This window comes from Ascoidea rubescens (assembly GCF_001661345.1).
Source record: "Ascoidea rubescens DSM 1968 unplaced genomic scaffold ASCRUscaffold_2, whole genome shotgun sequence".
Taxonomy (NCBI): Eukaryota; Fungi; Ascomycota; class Saccharomycetes; order Ascoideales; family Ascoideaceae; genus Ascoidea; species Ascoidea rubescens.
This window is the reverse complement of record NW_017962914.1, coordinates 1,136,373-1,154,090: the sequence shown is the minus strand read 5'-3', so window position 1 is coordinate 1,154,090 and position 17,718 is coordinate 1,136,373. Positions and strand designations below refer to the sequence as shown.

Here is a 17,718-nt window from a genome sequence, read left to right as displayed (position 1 = left end):
TTCTGCTGGAGATTTCCACTCTGATGCTCATCTAATAGCGATGGAGTGAGAGCCTTCTCTATCGAGTTGTTTTGGAGTGGGCTCCTTGGAAGACTTTCCCTTTTCGTCTGCTGCAGTTCGCGCGAAATCCTGTGTTTTCGTAACTCCGCGATCGGCGCCCTTACAACGTGCACAAGCACCCGCACAAACACCTGCTCCGATCTCCGCAACGACGAACGTGCCCAGCAGCCGGAAATGGGCTCGGGAAGGCCCCCTAACCACTGTCCATCTTCTGGTGGATGAAGGAATAGGCCTGGTGAGCAGCTTCTTTTCCCACCAACTCTGCGAGCTCCTCCTGCTTCAACAGCACCAATTCCTGGAGATTCTTCACCTTTCTGATGACTGAGTAGAGGTTGGCTGCAGTCACTCCTGGAATGCACCTCAAGACGTCCACAGCACTGTCATTGATCTGGACCGAGGTCATGTCGCTGCTCATGCTCTGCTTCATGATGGGATCCAATCCTGCGTTGATGGCCTGGTCGATGTCTGGTTCTTTCTGTTTGGCCTTCAACTCGACAATAATCTCTGCTGTTTTGTAGGGTGATGGCGACCAGATGATTTTCAACTTGGGAAATGCCAACAAGAGCATCGATAGCTTGATCTGGATTTGGCTGATCATTTTCTTCGAGCTCTGGGGATTCGTGTTCTGTGATCCAGAAAGACTGCTTCTTGAGTGATATTCAGCAAAGGGTTCCATTGAAAAGCTCTGCTTTTCCGAAAACTCAATTAGCAATATCACAGTTTCATAGTATCTGAACATCTGCTCACATTGCTGGTATAACCTTCCATTTTTCAATGACCCAGTTAAGTCTGGTATCGATTTTCTCTCGACACAAATCTTTGGCGAAAGAATGTAGTCCCCAACTGTGATTTGGCAGGGTATTACTTTCAACCCAATTCTGTATAGCAAATTTGGCAACGCAGAATTAAACTCTCTCATATCGACTATAACAACGCTTTTTTCATCTGGGTTTTTGAATGCTCTAGATCCAGCTCCACCAGCAACTCTGGTATTTAAAGTCACCTCGGTTTTCTTGATTTCAAATTTTCTTCTGCTATCATTCTCAGTTTCAAATTCTTTACCTAATGAAGCCTTTTCTTTAATTAGCTTCATAAATGACTCCTTTTCCTTCCGTATTCTTGTTAAATGACGTTGTTCTTCGGTGGAATTCTGGTAATACAACAAAAAAGTCTTTACGGGATTGGTCGCTTTATAAATAGCTTGATGAACTTCTAATCTTCTGAAGAAGGACAAATTGGGCTCATACATCACAACATATGATGGCAATAACTCTTGTAGTAGCAGTTCATCAGTATTCTCATCAAAATACTGAACAAAAACTTGTTCACCTCTTTCAAGATATTCAAAATCATCAATAGTGTTGGTTTTTTCTCTTTTAAAGAAACCACCTTGGTCATTTATATTGTCCACACTTTCAATAATTTCTAAATCATCTCTTTCTCTTACAGATGTCTCATCATCACTATTATCAATATATTCGCTACTTAACTGGCCATCATTGAAATTTGATATCATATCAAGAAGTAAAGATGTTAAGTTATAATTTTCATTAAAAGCGTCCAATTCTTCAACATCTGACTCATTTTCTATTGTATCAATAACATTAAGATCATCAGAAAGTTTTCTCTTTCGATCTTTCACACCCTCAACTTGACTTTGAATATTTTCCATTATCTCAGAATTTATATTATCTTTAACAATTGACATGTTTTTTGAGCTGACATCACTAGCAGTATGCAATCTTTCAACTTGAGCAATATAACTGCCTCCACGAGTTCTCCTTCTCTTACTTGTAGGTTGTAATTTTTTATTAAACGTCTGCGAGACATCCAAATTATTACTACTATTGTTGCTATTATTATTATTAACTTGATTTCTTTCAAAACCACTTGAATTAAATCTTTCAACGGCTTTATTCTGTTCTATTTCTTGCTCTATCGCCGCCTCAGGGATTCTTGATGATATTTCATAACCACCACTGTTTTGCCAATTGATAAAATCATAAAACTTGCTAAGAAGCAACCGTCTTCCTGTGTAAATAACTTTATCGTATCCCGAAGAATCATCATCAAAACCTTTAAACCTTTTCATTGTTGAAAGAAATTTTTTAATTTGGCGATATGATCTTCTCGAACACATTACTAAAGTTGGGCCTTGATTCGTAGAAGAATTAGGATGTAATGATCTTTCTGTGAATATATCATCCAAAACAATTGCTAGCTGCTCCCATTTGGGCAATTCCTCTAACAAATAAGATTTTGCATCGTTGGAATCACTAAAGGGGTCATTGATGATTTCAAACACTCTTTTTTTAGCAAAACTATCAATTCTAATAGCTTCATCTAATGTTAACCAAAGAGATCCTTTATAATTAAATGATGAGCCTGCATTAGATTTATCCTCGTTTATAATCATTTTGAAATTTGAATAAAAATCTACACAATCATCATTAATTAAAGACTCTAATAACCCTCTCAAAACTCTTAGGTCCAAAATCAATCGTTTACTAGTCCATGATATTCTATGCCAATTTGTATCAAAGAGCCCATGTAATCTTGATAAAAAGAAATCGTCTAAAAATAAAGCAATTTGGTCTTCTTTTAAAGAAATTGCAGTCTTTTCATTTTGAATCTCTGTTTGATTGAATAAATCGCTATCAGCAACTAGAGTTGGATTATGTCTCTTAATTTCATTAACACAGGCCTCTATACAAGATAGAATAGCAACCTGGATTTGTTTCATTGACTCTGTCATTTCAATTTTAATTTCAGTTATATAGCCAAATTTCTCATTTTCCTTTTCTTTTTCTATTTCATTTTGTGATTGAGTAATAAAATGTTTTTTCCCCTTTTTAAAATTCTTATTTTTTCTATTTATTAAATTGAGAGATTTTGAAACTTCTACATGAAATCTGGGCCATAGTAAACATTTTTTTAAATTCATGTTTCTTAGCATAATTTGCAAAGGGTTTAGATTTCCACCTGTTTTATCATTTAAACCTGTATTTAACAAATATCTGGGAGAATCACATAAAGCCTTTATAAAGCCCCATTTATTCTTTGAGTGGTATAAATTGATAATAAATGATTCATTTGAAATTTCAGAGATTGTTTCAGGGTGTAAGAAAATTAGGCCAGTTATTAAATTTGGATCAATTATTTCAGATAATAAATCAACAACGAAAATTCTTGAAGTGGCAGAGATTATGCCTCCATTTAGATAGATTTTTTTTCTTTTATTTACAGTAATCGATTCACCACTTATGATTTTGAAGCTTGAAGAGAGATTTGAGAGAATTCTGTTTTCATTATTATTATTATTATTAGTAGTAGTAGTAGTAGTAGTATCATTTGATTCATTATTTAGGAAATCTATCCAAGATAATTCGATTAACTCTTGAGCAATTTTTTCGTTTTCATAATCATTTGCATTTAATAGGATTACTAGGCTTTTTTTTTGCTTTGATTGAGGGACACTTAATATATGTAATAAATTAGCAGTTATTGATTCAATGCCCAAGCCTTTTCCTAAAATTAATAAAGCATCGTTGACCAATAAATCTTCTAGTATTCTTTGTTGGAATTTTAAGGGTAAAGTTGAGGAAACCTCGATTGACTTTTTAGAAGTGGAAGGAATTTCTGGTTGAGTGTCATCATTAGGAGGTTTTTGAAGCAAAGGTATTTCCTGATGAATCTTTGAAAATAGGTTAATTTCATTTTCAATTTCGTTTTCAATTTGGGTGCTATTGTTTTTTAGTGCAGTGGTTTCCTTAATTTGGTTTTGGTTTTCATTTTCGTTTTCATTTTCATTTTCACCAATGTCATGATCGCTATCATTTACAAAAAGAGGAGCATCAATTGGATCAGAAGCCTTTGAGGTATCCTTTGGAATCGAATCAATTGATGCCATTTAGTTAATCGGTAAGATAATTGGGATATATAATGACAAATAAAAAAAAAGTGAGTTTTAAAAAAAAAAGATGAAATCATAAAGAGATGAGAAAAAGGGACCAGTGGTGTGGATCTATTATATTTTATAAATTATACTTATGAATTATATTTATAATTATGTAATTGTTGTATATAGATTAATCGTTAATAACAACACTTTTACCCAAGGCATAACCCTTTCCCCATTGAATTTTGCTTCTGGTTACAGGCAATTGTCTTCTAAGAGATTTAAAACCATTTTGATTCAACTTCAAGAATTTTAGGCTCAAGAAATTTTGAAAGTTATTTTCAAAGGCATTGATTGAGTTGATGATATTAATCTTTGAGACATTTGATTGGTTCAATGTTTTGAAAGTCTTTAATCTGACATTGCCATCTTCGTAGTAATGAATGTCGATTGAGATTTTACCGAATAGTTTTTGCATTGAATTTGAGTAAACGTAGTAAGAGGACCAACTTCCATTCCAAAAATTGGATGGGTTAAATTTGTTATTGAGAATTATTATGATGAACTTATCATAGTGGTCAGCATCTTGGTGGATGTTGAGATCGTTTTCATTGCTTTCATCATCGTTTCCATCGGTTAAATCATCGGTGATTGTGTTGTTGCGAGGGACTGGAGTGTTTTCAAATTCTTTGCTGAACTGGTTATTAAATTCTTTGTCGAATAGTTGAGTGTAACTGTGGTCATTATCGATGGGAAAGATAGCATAAGCCATATTTTTCTTAACAACAGAGGGATAGTGTTGGTTGATGTAGCTTGCTAGTGACTTGTTTAGATTTTTCAAGTCATATGGCAAAGTAGAGCTCAAATTATTGTCAACATTTAGGATTCTGTTGGAGATTAAATTGACGTCGAAGGACTTGTTGATGTTGTAATCGAAAAACTGGTTTGTGGTCTCGTCGTAGTTGAACTTGGATAAAATCAAGTTGGAGCCACTGTAGAAGATGATCTTGAAGTTAATTGAGCTGCTGCTGAGAATGGAAGCCAATATCGATTGGTGGAGCTGGGAGGTGATGTCTTTGTTGTCGACAATGGCAGCAAGGTCGTTGACGACGTTGGCAGTCTCACCAGGAGGGGCGTCGTTGATAAAGTCGTCCGAGATGATTTGGAAATCGTCAGCCATGGTAATTGTGCTTCTGTTGCTGTTGTTGCTTCTCTTTCTCTGCTGCTTTTGCTGCTTCTGCTGTCTCTGCTTCTGAGAAGGAAATGCCACCGCTGCAATAAGGCGCATCACGTGTGTTTGATGCATGCTACGTCAGAATTATGCGGGGCTTATGCTTACTTCTATTTTTAACGATCCACGGCTGTGGAACCGCTTGACATTTGCTGTTTTAAGAGAGGATTTGGGGTTTTGCTTCTTGGATGTTTTCTTCTTCTGCTTTTTCTTCTTTGTCGATACAGTCGAGTCTTTTTTTTCTGTGGGAGCCATTCTTTTAAGCATAGTTATTGAACATGCAGCCTGTGTTTTTTGTATTAACACTTTTGACCTTTGTTCAGTTTTTCTTTCACTTTTCCAATGGTGATGTTTCGCTCTCAAAGCCAGTGGCTAGCCAAACATTTACTGCTTCTGGTGGAGTTGTGAATGTGGATGTAGCATGGGTTGATTCTGGTGGTGATCCTTCAGTGGATGAAGTTACAAGTTACACTTTCACATTATGCACAGGTCGTAACTCAGATATCACAGCTATTTCGGTTATTGCAGCGAGTGTTTCGACAACCTCAAACACATACACTTGTTCAATCGATTCGTCACTTGTCAGCAGTGGTGTTTACTATATCCAAGTTTATGCTTTATATTCTACTGGGTATTCGATTCATTATACCAAAAGATTTAGATTGAGTGGTATGACAGGCACATTGGAATCGACTGGTGCACTTACTGACGATTCACCCTCAGCGCAATATTCGTTTGCTGGCACTGACACTGACACTGACACTGAGACCACAGTTGAAACAGAAGCAGTTGATACATCTGCTTCATTCAAGATCACCTACACCTTGCAAACAGGTAGAACCAGATTTGCTCCAATGCAAACCCAGCCAGGATCAACAGTGACAGCTACAACATGGAGAAGAAAATTTCCAACCAGTGCAGTTACATACTACTCCACGGTTCAACCATCGCCGGTGGTTTATTCGACAATTACTCCTGGGTGGTCGTATTCCAGAACATCGTATTTTAATTATGCGTCATATGCACCATATCCAAGTGAAAATGGGGGTTGGTACAGTGCGAATTTTAAGTTGGTGTCCCCAAGCAAAATGGATACCAATACATTGAAGAAGAGATGGTTTGACGATCTTTATTGAGTGGATAGATTTTGTGATAAAAATGATAAAAATGATGAAAATGATGAAGATAAAAAAGATTATAGCTTATTATATTGGAATTATTTTTTTTTGAATTTTTCAGTATCAAACTGGCTATAAAGATTATTATTATCTTATCTTATTCTATCTTATTGTTATCAGTATCAGTATCAGTATCATTATTATTATTATTATTATTATTATTATTATTATTATTACCATTACCGTTATCATTATTTATATTATCTTTATCTTTATCTTTATCTTTTAGTTCTTTATTTATTATTTATTTAATTACTTATTTATTACAAATGTATAGTATAGAATATCATATCATATCATATCATATCACAACCCATTATACAGACATACAGATATGCAGACATACAAACATTATAATTGAGATGTCAGTTATATTTTAAAGTTTAATAAACATTACAAACTATCAAATGAAAAAATACACAAGTAAATGAATACAGATAAGAAAAACCCATTGCCAGGAAATTTGAAAAAGATAGGAAAACGAATAAACTCATTGATACACGATAATTGATTGAAACAGCGAATATGAATTATAATTTATTGAGTGACTGAATAGATAATGTATTTATTTGAGTCTATCAGCGGCAGCATCATTCCACTTTTTAATAGTATCTTCAGAATACTGTAGTTGAGCATAGAACTCATTTTCTTTACTGTAAAAATGTCCCCAAGTTAAGATAGCTAGACATGATACACCAATGATTAGACCATTCATTCTGTAATTTTTGGGCGTATGCCACCATCCACCAGCGGGAGACCAGACATGCTAGTAACACAAAATTAGTATATGAGCTGAAAGGGAAACTACGCTTCTCTATCGAGTGCAAAACATACTTTTGGAAAAGGATAATGACCACCAGACTGAAAGGAAAGCAAAGGCTAGTTAGTACTACGCTGGCTGCAAACTCCTACAGACATTTCAAAGAGATTGGACACCATACCATTGCGAGATACTGAGAGAGATGGACTAAGCGCTGACGAGAAGAATAAGAAGGATCAAAAGAAGAAGGATCAGAAGAAGAGTAAGGCAAATTGAAAACCCTGCCATTGGTGACAGCAGTTACACGTCTTCGAAGCAGCCGTGTAAACAGGAGTACGTCCGTTGGCCTGGACCAACCCAGCAGCGCGGTTATGCTGCAAAAACACGCACATGCACACCGCACTGAACCGCATTCCCTCGCTGCGAAATGCGGCGCGGCTTTTGGTCCCGTGTACAAACACGTGCGTGAAGGCGCAGGGTCGGGTCGGGTCTGGGCCGGGGCTGAGCCGGGGCTTGTGCTTCCGGCTGTGCTTCCTGTGCCGCTGTCTTCTTCTTCGGTTGCCACTTCTTCTGCTTCTTCTGCTTCTGCTGCTTCTGCTGCTTCTGCTGCTTGAGCTGTCTGTGCTTCTTCTGCTTCCCGTGTTGCTGTCTTCTCTGCTCTGTTCTCCTCTGTTTCCCGCAAGGCCTGTTTCTACTCCATCTGCCAAACCTTCTTCAAAGCCTGGACTTGGATTCTATCACACCAACTATTTTTAAATAATATCAATCACCTTTTTCATCATTTTATCACTTTATCCTTCTATTCGTGTTGAAAACTGCACTATTTGATTCAGCTGTCTGTCCTAAAACAGCTCTCTGTCTTAGACCTAATTCACCTCGCTATATCCCTTTATCAGGTTCAATTTTTTTACCAACTTCTTCCATTGATACAACTCTTAATACAAAAGCCAACTATAAATAACAATATAAATACAGACCGACATATATCGATATTTATAAATATAAATATAATACCCGTTTTCTTTTCTTCATCTTCTTTGTGTTTTTGGTTTTTGGTTTTTTTTTTGGTTTTTTTGGCTCAAATTTTATAAAATGATCAATAACAGCAACACCAATACCAATAATATTAATACCACCAACAACAGAAACTCATTGGACCACACTATGATTAATACCAGCAATGAAAAACTCAATTTATCCTCCTTTCAAATTGATATTGAATCTGGAATGCTAAACAATTCAAACAACCAGCGACTCAACCCAAATTCAAATCTAAATAACGACCTTAAAATCAAAAAATCAAAACACTTAAAATCCTACTCAAATCTCACCCTAATAACCCTAAAAAGAAAATTCTACAATTTCATTGATCCAAATAAAAACCAGCTAATCAATCTTCTATTACTACTAATCCTATCTGTTTTTTTCATCTTCTTCTTCATAATCTCCTTCAACCTAATACTCATCCTCTGTAAAAACGTCAATAATTTAAACAATAAACTATTCAATAAAAATCTATTCAACAACAGTCTAGATAAAAAAATCAACATCAATAACAACTTAAACAACCTAAACAACCTAAACGACGAAAATAACGAGATAATAATCTCCTCTGATAACACAAACTATCAAAAACTATCAAATGACCCTCCCCATTCTTACCAATCAACCTCTTCCTCCCAGGCCTTTGATATTCAAAACTCTGACTCAAAATCTGATATCCCCTTCGACAATATCGATTACCCAATAAAGGGCAAACCCTTCGATCCTGCCGAGGAATTCAAAGCAATCGTTGCCTTATCTCCAATGATAATCTTCACCTGGGATAACCCCAATATTCCAATCACAAACACCCTAACTATCTCAGACCAACACACCTCTTCTCAAATTATTTCTTCTTCGACTTCCTCTTTATCTTCGCTATCAAACATCGCTGATAAAGACTCTATAAAGGACTCAATCAAAGATTACATTAACGAATTGAAAAAGGATCCGAATATTGCCTACGACAATATTCACAATAATATTCACAATAATATTCACACCAATATCTACGATAATATCTATGACAATACTCACGATCCTAATTCAAAAACAATTCTCGATAACGACTCTAAAAACACCAACGAAAACTCAATTTCAACTGATACCTCTGATAAATCAGAATCACATCCTTCAATCCTCCTATCTAACAGCAACAAAATCTCCCAAGACAACAAAAACTCAATCGATCTACTAAAAATAATTCAAACAAACTTCCAAATAACTCCCGTTCCAACATATGTATCACTAGATAAACATCCTCATTACAAAGAACTATCATCTTATATCAACAATCTATACAACAAACTACTCTCAAATAACAAAATTATCGACAAAAATGATAACGACCTTAACGATCTAAACCTCAACCTAAACCCAGATGAAAATATCTTGCCTGGTATAGTCATTGCAGGCAAACCAATCGGCAACACAAGACATTTACTACATTTATACAACAATGGCCAACTATTTAACCATCTAAAAAAATTAGGTGAAGGCATTGTCAATATCGAAAAAGTGGATCTAAGTTTTATCTCAAAATAATTTCCACAATAATATCATACTATATCATCGTTTATTAGTATTTTATTTTACCTTATTTCCTTATTAATAATATCATTGTCTTTGTAAATTCCTTCATCACTTAAAATCACATTTAAGTTTTAATGACTTTTCTCCTCTATTGTCCAATTTTTTTTTGATTTTTTTTTTTTTACGCTTTTTACTCTCACAAATTGTTTAATAACAATCTTCAGTTCTTCAATTCATAAATTGCATTTGTATCTATCTGTTTTCTTTTGAATTCTACTTATCATTACTTTTGTTTCCTTTTGTTTCCTTCCTACTACCTCGCACTTTTAATTCCATTCGTTACTATTCTATGTGTATATTTTTATATTATTTTTATATGTTTTTTTCTAATAAAAGTACATGATTTCTTCAATACTATCTTAATAAAAGTTTATTAAATGTAAAACTAGTCCATATAAAACAAATGAAAACAGAACAATTCTTGAATGCCAATCAACTGAAAAAGAAAACCAAACAATGAAACAAATGAAACAAATAAAACAAATAAAACAAGTGAAACAAATAAAAACAAATAAAAACAAAAAACAAAATTAAAAACAAAGTTAAAAACAAAGTTAAATAAAACTGCTTATTTTAGGGCCATAGCTTCGTTAGAAATCAAATAAATATAATATACACCATCCCAGGAAGCAGCCTCTGCTCACTTTGATGCCTTTCTGCCCCCAAACCTCTCCTGGTAGATCTTTCTCGCAGCATCGTAGATAAAGGCAAACTGTGACTGGCTCTCGACCATCGACATCCTCTGCTCCTTCAACTTCATGACAATTTCAAAAATAGGATCGTAATGGCTGTTTTGCTTCCCACTGGAGATCGATAAGCTGATGCTATCCAGGCTGCTGCTGCTGTTAGAGATGGACCTCTTTGCTGCGTTGTTAATCACCTTTTGCAATCGCTTCAACAACAGCTGCTTGTTGGTCTGGGGCATGTTGTGGAGCGTGAGGTGGATGTTGTTGCTGAACATGCTCTTGTTGAGACTGCTGCTGTTTGCCAGGTCCATCAACGTTGGGACCTTGATCTTGATCTCCTTTGTGCTGTCCATCGAGTCCTTGTACTCAAAGGTGTTGATCTTGGTCATTGGTTTGCAGCTCGAGTCTGGGTTCAAGTCGAAATCCCTATAGTGGTTGATCAAATAGTCCAATGCAATAAATGTTCCTGTTCTCCCAACGCCAGCAGAGCAGTGGACTATCAATGTGTTTTGATCGTTGCTATCACAGTTCAAGATGTTCTTAGCCTTTTCTGAGATCTTCAATATTGAATCAATGTTCGAAGGCTTTGAGAAATCTGGCCAGCTGTCATACCACAATTGATACACAAATTTTTCTCTGAAATTTTTACTGTAATCCAAGCAATTGAGCTCATCGATCTCTGATTCGTCATGGTAAAAACTTATAAGATTTATTCTGTCGTTAATTGAGCCACTATTAGAGCTGTCATCATTGGTATGGTTGTTTCTGTTGCAAAGATTTTTCCTGATGCTGGTATTTCTGTCAAGAAACGATTTCCCCAATTTGTTTGATAGTACAGTGTTTGATAAAAATGGTTTTAGCAAAAATCGATTGGTCTTAAAATAAGGGTTTTCTTCAGTGTTCAAGTGTCTGACAATTAAATCATTTTTAAACGAGTTGTTTTTTGAAATGTACATTTCGCTGTTTAAATTTGTTTCGTCGGGCCAATATTTAAAACATCTTTCAGTTGATTTTTCCTGCAATGGAGTTAGCATTATTATGACAATAATTGGTTGGTTTAGTTGATAACACATTTGCCAAAAATCGGCAGCAGTTGCTTCTAATGGGCCTTGAGTAGCAATATAATTGGTTTCGCCTAATTGAATATGAGAAGCATTTATATAGTTATTTGTTGATGATTCTAGTTTGACTCTATTGTTATCAAAAGGTATTATGTCCTGGTATTAATGATTAAAGAATAATGATATCGTTAGTAATTAGAAGCGAGAAGTAAGAAATAAAGGTGGACAGCACACATACATCATATCTGTTTTTTGATTTATCGAAATTATCAGATAGAATATAGCTGAAATCACAAAATTCTAATCTTTCATTTTCATAATTTATTAAATTTTGGTATTTCGTGATTATATCTAGAGAAAGGGGGATGGGAATTAATAAAGTTAGTATGATTAATGTATTTAATTTGGATGGAAAAAAAATATCACCAAGTAACAGAGAGAAGAAAGGAGAGTTACTTTTTTTTTTCAACTTACCATCATTGGTTTGTTTCAAGTAATCTAGCATTTTTCTTTATCGATATAACAAAGATGTGAGATAGTTGTTGGTATTAAAGATTTGATTCAGGGTGTCTCGCCTGGGAATTGGATCGAGATAGGATTTGGATTTGGATTTGGATTTGGATTTGGGTGGTGAAAAGTTGACTTCTTCAGTGAATTTGAAAAATGATATAAATCAGGCAGGTTTCTTGCAACTGATAAAGAATAGGAATGAGTATATATTGAAATATCAAGCTTATGGTATTTTATATTTGATATTTATTTTTGTATTTCTGTTGATTAAATAAGAGTGTTTTCTTTTTTTTGTTGTTTGAATCAAAAACAAATGGATATGTGAAAGAATTTAGATAAAGAATCGTAGAAGATGGAATATAAAAGAACCAAAAAAAAAAATATTAGTAATTGGAAATGTTTATTGTTAAAAGACAAACCCAGTACATGTAATTATGGTGATAGTCTTTGAAAAAGTGTCGATCGATACAGGATTTAAGATTCGATAATATTCTTTTAAAGGAAAAAGGTCAAAAACGAGAAGAGAAGAAGGAAAGAAAGAGAAGCGAAAAGAATGAGAGATGAGGGTATAAATGATTGGTGAAAACCAGTATAAAAGAAGGGTATTAATGATATATATGAGATGCGATGAAGGTATTCTACTAAAAAACCGGGATAACAGTGGGCATGAAGAGAATGATGGAACCAAAAAGCGAGATAGTACAATATCGCGAAAGAGTTGGATGCATTGGGATAACGAATAGTAGCGTAAAGAAATAAAGAAATAGTGAAATAGTAAAACAATAAAATTAAACAATAAATCAATGTGATCATATCAGACCAAATCCTTCAATCATCGTTAAGGTGGTGGGATTCACAAAAGATCAACTCGCCGATTGGAAGCATTTTCAAACGTGTTTAGTGGGCGATTGAACAGAAAACTGACGAAATGGTGAAGAAAAGCATGTGTATTGCTGCTAGAGAAAGATTTTATAATATTTATAAGTCCTTTTTTCTTGCTTTGGTGCAAATTTTTACCATTAAAACTTTAGACTCATCAAAATGTTGGAAATGTTGGAAATACGTTCAACAGTATTTACAGTTTTTTTATCCCCCCTGCGAACAAATATAGCAGCCAAAAAAAAATAGGCGAGATAGGAAAGGGCTGCAATCCAAGCCAAATGGATTGCGATGGAATACAAGTGGATGAAAGTGTTTTAGAATAAGGTATATTTAGATATACGAATGTCTTAAGTAAATGTGGGTGATAAAGATTGGTAGTTGGTGACAGTGAAAGTAGAAGTGAAATTAAAATTGAAATTTGAGCTGAACCGATCGTGTATCGTGTCATGAAATTGGAAAACAGCACAGCAAAAAGAAATATCAAGCAACACAACAAGTGAGAGTCAGAAAAGTGTGGAAGATAAGGGCTCCACAGAGCAATGATAGCAAAGGTGGTTGCAATGATGGAAATAGGCTAGATCATCTTGGTTATTGAAATTACTCAGATTGTTCTGATAACAGGTAAAAGAACCCAATAAGGAAACCCAATTGGGAAGAAGCCATGTTGAAAACTCTGCGCGTGTATATGCATTATGTTGCAAACAACTGCAGGAAACGCAGCAGTGGGAAGAGGACAAAAATAAAAGAAAAAAAAACAGAAAGCGGACATGAGATGAGAGATGATCTGAAAACGTCAATGCTTTTAGTGAAAGGGATTGCTTTTGATTTCGAATTGAAGATATGAAGATACAGAAAGAAAATCAAAAGAATAAAAGCATCGAGTCATGTCATTGCTATAATATCAAGATAGTGAAGTCGATTAGTGCTCGGTTAATATGAAAAAAGGACACTGAGCACGAAATTGAAAGAATCGGAAAAGTGCCTGAATGAAATTGTAAGAATGAAATTGATTGTACTTAAACCGGAAATTAATAATTATTCTCTGTACCAGTTTTCTACCTCCTTGTGAACGCAATTATGAGCATGGTAGCGATTGTGATATCTTTCAAATAGTGAAAAAAGAGGGCAAAATTTTTGAAAGACACGATGTCGTGAATACTTTTTGAAATGAGATCAAATAGAAACAGAACCTGCCTGCTTTATATCTTTCACGCAGACCGGCGATGAGTTGTCACTTGACGTTTATTGAAAACTCGAGTGAGGATAAGAGAAGTTACTAATAAGCTTTTTAAAGCAAAGGATAACAGGAAGAGTTGGATGGAATTGTTTTCTCTGCTAAAAGAAGAGCAGCTCCAGCACATCCAGCATCCACAGCTATTTTCCCTTTCCAACATTTTGAGCTTCCTCCACTGATTTGCCCACTTTCTGTCTGATGATTGTTTTCAAGTCAGAGAGAGCTAGTGAAAAGTCCGAAACTCTCACTGACATCACAATAGAACGGAATGGACCAAGTGATTCCGTTGCCAGAGGGGACAGTTCAGGACCTGTCCAATGGGAGCAGGCTATCCCCTCACTGAGCATTAAAAAACCCCAACCTGTGTTGATTTTCTGGCGCTTCTGTGCTGTTTGTCCAGTTGGAGGTGCGCGCAATGTTTTTAGTTTGTGCTCGGAGTTGGAGAATATGGAATTTCCTACCATTTGCACGCTCCCCAACAACCCTCTTATTGGCACTCAATCTCCAGCATCTTCCACTGCTCTCTCGGTCTGGTTCTGGGTGCTGCGTGCTCTGCTGTCTACACTTCTCCAATTGCATACTTTTTTTGTGCTTCTCCAACGATACGCTCCCTACAGTGCTGCTTGTGTTTTTTTCAGCAGCAGACCCACAGCCTTGCTCTCTCTCTTCGTTTGCATTGCTGCAATTGCGCTCCAGTATATTTATGGGGTTAGAAATTGTCTGTGTCTGGACTTAGAGCTGTGCAAGCGCCGACTGGCCAATCACAGCATGGCGTTTTGGCTGTGCAAAACATAGCAAACTCTAATCAGTCTCCCGCACCAGGACTCCGTCGGACTTTTTCCCCTGTTATGCAGCGGACTCTTTGGCGATGTTCTTCGGACTGCCACTTTCCCTCCGGAGGTCAACTTTTGGTTGGTTTGTCTCCAATTTGCGAAAAAACTGGCACTTCCTCTGCCTCTTGCTTTGATCTGTTTTCTCTGTATTGTTGATTCTGCCAATAGTGCTCATGATTCCACTGTATCAATTCCACCAATTGGTTGTCCATACTCTATTATCTTTTTACGTGCCTCATTTTTCTGCTTCTGGCGATCCCAATAGGTTCATAAACCACTTCACACAGTTTTTCTTTTCATCGTCCAGACTTTGAAAATCGTTAAACTGGAGATCGATTCTATTATATCTTTCATTTATGCGGGGTACGGCTTTATCTATCCAACACACCTCTTTTTCAGAATCTGGATATTCCTAGCCAAAATATCTGTTTACTACATTTTTCTTAATACAAACCACACCTAATTTTCACTTTAGGGATATTGATCCTCACAACTCAGCTCCAATTCTTACGTGTGCAAAATTAATATAAATATTTGCCAATCTCTTCATTTTTTTTCTTCAATTCAATTTATCATCTTGTTTTTTCTCTTTCTACATAATCAACAAAGGCTTTTCTATAGGTTCATTGTAATCCTAGTATTCATTCAATTACTATCACTCAATAAATTGGGTTTTAATTCGTTACATATCTTCTAGTCTCTCTATTCTTCTCAAATATTCAAAAATGTTCAGACAGTCATTTATCTCAAACTTAACCAGAACCACTAGATTAACCCCAGCTTATGCTAGAGGTTTCTCTTCTACCACCCTCAGAGCCTTTGCTATCCCAAAGACCCAGAAAGCCGTTGTCTTTGAAACAAATGGCGGTCCATTATTATACAAGGATATCCCTGTTCCAACCCCAAAACCAAATGAAATTTTAGTTAACGTCAAATACTCTGGTGTTTGTCACACTGATTTACACGCCTGGAAGGGTGATTGGCCGTTGGCCACCAAATTGCCTTTAGTCGGTGGTCACGAAGGTGCTGGTGTTGTTGTCGCTAAAGGTTCTGAAGTGAAGAATTTTGAAATTGGTGACTACGCTGGTATCAAATGGCTCAACGGTTCCTGTATGTCCTGCGAATACTGTGAAAAGGGTTTTGAACCAAACTGTCCTCACGCTGATTTATCTGGTTATACCCACGATGGTTCTTTCCAACAATACGCTACCGCCGATGCTGTTCAAGCTGCTAAGATTCCAAAAGAAGCTGACTTGTCTCAAGTTGCTCCAATCTTATGTGCTGGTGTCACTGTCTACAAGGCAATCAAAACTGCTGCTCTCCCACAAGGTAGCTGGATCGCCATCTCTGGTGCCGGTGGTGGTTTAGGTACTTTAGCTGTCCAATACGCTGTTGCCATGGGCTACAGAGTCTTGGGTATTGATACCGGTGATGAAAAGGCTGCTTTAGTCAAATCAATTGGTGGTGAAGCCTTTGTTGATTTTGCCAAATCAAAAGACATTGTTGCTGAAATCCAAGAAGTCACCAAAGGTGGACCACATGGTGTCATTAATGTCTCAGTTTCTGACAAGGCCATCTCTCAATCTTGTGAATTCGTCAGACCTTGTGGTACTGTCGTTCTTGTTGGTTTACCTGCTGGCGCCGTTTGTCACTCTGAGGTCTTTACTCATGTCATCAAATCTATCCAAATCAAAGGTTCTTATGTTGGTAATAGAGCTGACACCAGAGAAGCCGTTGATTACTTTGTCAGAGGTTTAGTTTCCTCTCCAATCAAAGTTGTTCCATTAGCTGACCTAGAAAAGGTCTATGAATTAATGGAGCAAGGTAAAATTGCTGGTAGATATGTCTTAGACTGTTCTAAATAAATCAATTCATAAAAAAGTTTTTAATGACAATTGATTAATAGTAATTTTGATGATTATTTTATGATTATATTCACACACACACACACTTAAAAAAAAATTGTTTAAGAAAAGTTTTTTTCTTCTTTTCTCTTCTGTTTTTATTTATCATGATTATGCTTTATGATTTTTATTTTTTCTTTATTTTTTCTTTGTTTTTGTTTACATGTTTAGTTATATTTATTAAAAAAAGATTAAATAGGATTATTTTAATAATAAAATAAAATAAAATTACAAATTTTCTTCAATTAGTATTCATCACTTCTCTTATCTCTCTTTGTAGTAAAACGTTTTGAAAGTTTAAATTCGCTTTCTTTTCAGCTTTGAATCTTTTTCAATGGATCTGTTTGAACCCGAGTTATTAACCGATCTGCTTTTAATAATAAAAAAATAAGATTAAATAAGATTAAATAAGATTAAATTAAATTGAATTAAATTAAATTAAAACGATAAAATGAAATTAAAGATAAAATTAAAGATAAAGAGCTGGAATCAGCTCTTGTTTGCCTAATCATATTATGATTGCTGAACTTTAGTAATAAATTCCGAGTTTAATCATTCCATTTCCATTCACATTTACATTGATTGATAATCCTGTAGCTCACAGTCTAATCCTCAATAAATTAGAAGATATTGATTCTATTTTCGAATTCTTCAATTTTAATCACTTATCAATTCAAATCAATTATTATTAATTATTGTTAATAAAATTTAAAATAAATATCAAAAAGCTTAAAATTGTTTATCAAAGAGCCTATATCTATGTCAGCTTCTCAACGCCAGCACTGGTGTCCCCTAAACCACATGCAGTACCTTAGTAAATAGAAATATAGATAATAGATAACTCAAA

At 35.4% G+C, this 17,718-nt stretch overlaps 11 protein-coding genes across 11 annotated transcripts; 5 read left to right on the top strand and 6 right to left on the bottom strand.

Annotated features, from left to right (window-relative positions):
• Positions 1-253: 253 nt before the first annotated feature.
• Positions 254-3,970, bottom strand: RAD1 (ssDNA endodeoxyribonuclease RAD1; the record flags this gene model as incomplete). Its single annotated transcript, XM_020190281.1, has 4 exons — positions 254-1,496; positions 1,767-1,993; positions 2,105-2,677; positions 2,726-3,970. The coding sequence occupies 4 exons, from the start codon at positions 3,968-3,970 to the stop codon at positions 254-256; spliced, it is 3,288 nt and encodes a 1,095-aa protein (XP_020049408.1).
• Positions 3,971-4,060: 90 nt separating this feature from the next.
• CAP1 (Cap1p) lies at positions 4,061-5,447 on the bottom strand. The gene has a single exon (XM_020192709.1). It carries the CDS (start codon positions 5,244-5,246, stop codon positions 4,149-4,151), a length of 1,098 nt encoding a protein of 365 aa, XP_020049407.1. The 5' UTR covers positions 5,247-5,447; the 3' UTR covers positions 4,061-4,148.
• On the top strand, positions 5,416-6,552 carry ASCRUDRAFT_74492 (cell wall synthesis KRE9KNH1). Its single transcript, XM_020192708.1, has one exon. It carries the CDS (start codon positions 5,468-5,470, stop codon positions 6,323-6,325), a length of 858 nt encoding a protein of 285 aa, XP_020049406.1. The 5' UTR covers positions 5,416-5,467; the 3' UTR covers positions 6,326-6,552.
• A 911-nt stretch (positions 6,553-7,463) lies between these two features.
• ASCRUDRAFT_127092 (uncharacterized protein) lies at positions 7,464-8,051 on the top strand. Its single transcript, XM_020188968.1, has one exon. The coding sequence runs from the start codon at positions 7,518-7,520 to the stop codon at positions 7,881-7,883; it is 366 nt and encodes a 121-aa protein (XP_020049405.1). The 5' UTR covers positions 7,464-7,517; the 3' UTR covers positions 7,884-8,051.
• Positions 7,750-10,019, top strand: ASCRUDRAFT_74491 (uncharacterized protein). The gene has a single exon (XM_020192707.1). It carries the CDS (start codon positions 8,220-8,222, stop codon positions 9,711-9,713), a length of 1,494 nt encoding a protein of 497 aa, XP_020049404.1. The 5' UTR covers positions 7,750-8,219; the 3' UTR covers positions 9,714-10,019.
• Positions 10,020-10,401: 382 nt separating this feature from the next.
• ASCRUDRAFT_31895 (protein-tyrosine phosphatase) lies at positions 10,402-11,670 on the bottom strand (the record flags this gene model as incomplete). The annotated part of the gene is made up of 3 exons (XM_020190311.1): positions 10,402-10,549; positions 10,814-11,179; positions 11,381-11,670. Coding segments are annotated over 3 exons (804 nt in total), but the record flags the coding sequence as incomplete, so codon positions are not given.
• ASCRUDRAFT_43480 (uncharacterized protein) lies at positions 11,381-12,326 on the bottom strand. The gene is made up of 2 exons (XM_020191035.1): positions 11,983-12,326; positions 11,381-11,859 (listed from the first exon to the last, which is right to left on the bottom strand). Exons 1-2 carry the CDS (start codon positions 12,011-12,013, stop codon positions 11,678-11,680), a joined length of 213 nt encoding a protein of 70 aa, XP_020049402.1. The 5' UTR covers positions 12,014-12,326; the 3' UTR covers positions 11,381-11,677.
• A 46-nt stretch (positions 12,327-12,372) lies between these two features.
• ASCRUDRAFT_127089 (uncharacterized protein) lies at positions 12,373-12,992 on the bottom strand. Its single transcript, XM_020188967.1, has one exon. It carries the CDS (start codon positions 12,829-12,831, stop codon positions 12,514-12,516), a length of 318 nt encoding a protein of 105 aa, XP_020049401.1. The 5' UTR covers positions 12,832-12,992; the 3' UTR covers positions 12,373-12,513.
• Positions 12,993-13,455, bottom strand: ASCRUDRAFT_127085 (uncharacterized protein). The gene has a single exon (XM_020188966.1). The coding sequence runs from the start codon at positions 13,346-13,348 to the stop codon at positions 13,094-13,096; it is 255 nt and encodes an 84-aa protein (XP_020049400.1). The 5' UTR covers positions 13,349-13,455; the 3' UTR covers positions 12,993-13,093.
• Positions 13,456-14,250: 795 nt separating this feature from the next.
• Positions 14,251-14,930, top strand: ASCRUDRAFT_74488 (uncharacterized protein; the record flags this gene model as incomplete). The annotated part of the gene is made up of 1 exon (XM_020192706.1): positions 14,251-14,930. The coding sequence occupies exon 1, from the start codon at positions 14,333-14,335 to the stop codon at positions 14,927-14,929; it is 597 nt and encodes a 198-aa protein (XP_020049399.1). The 5' UTR covers positions 14,251-14,332.
• Positions 14,931-15,692: 762 nt separating this feature from the next.
• On the top strand, positions 15,693-16,832 carry ASCRUDRAFT_31223 (zinc-dependent alcohol dehydrogenase; the record flags this gene model as incomplete). The annotated part of the gene is made up of 1 exon (XM_020190254.1): positions 15,693-16,832. The coding sequence occupies one exon, from the start codon at positions 15,693-15,695 to the stop codon at positions 16,830-16,832; it is 1,140 nt and encodes a 379-aa protein (XP_020049398.1).
• Between the last annotated feature and the right edge of the window lie 886 nt (positions 16,833-17,718).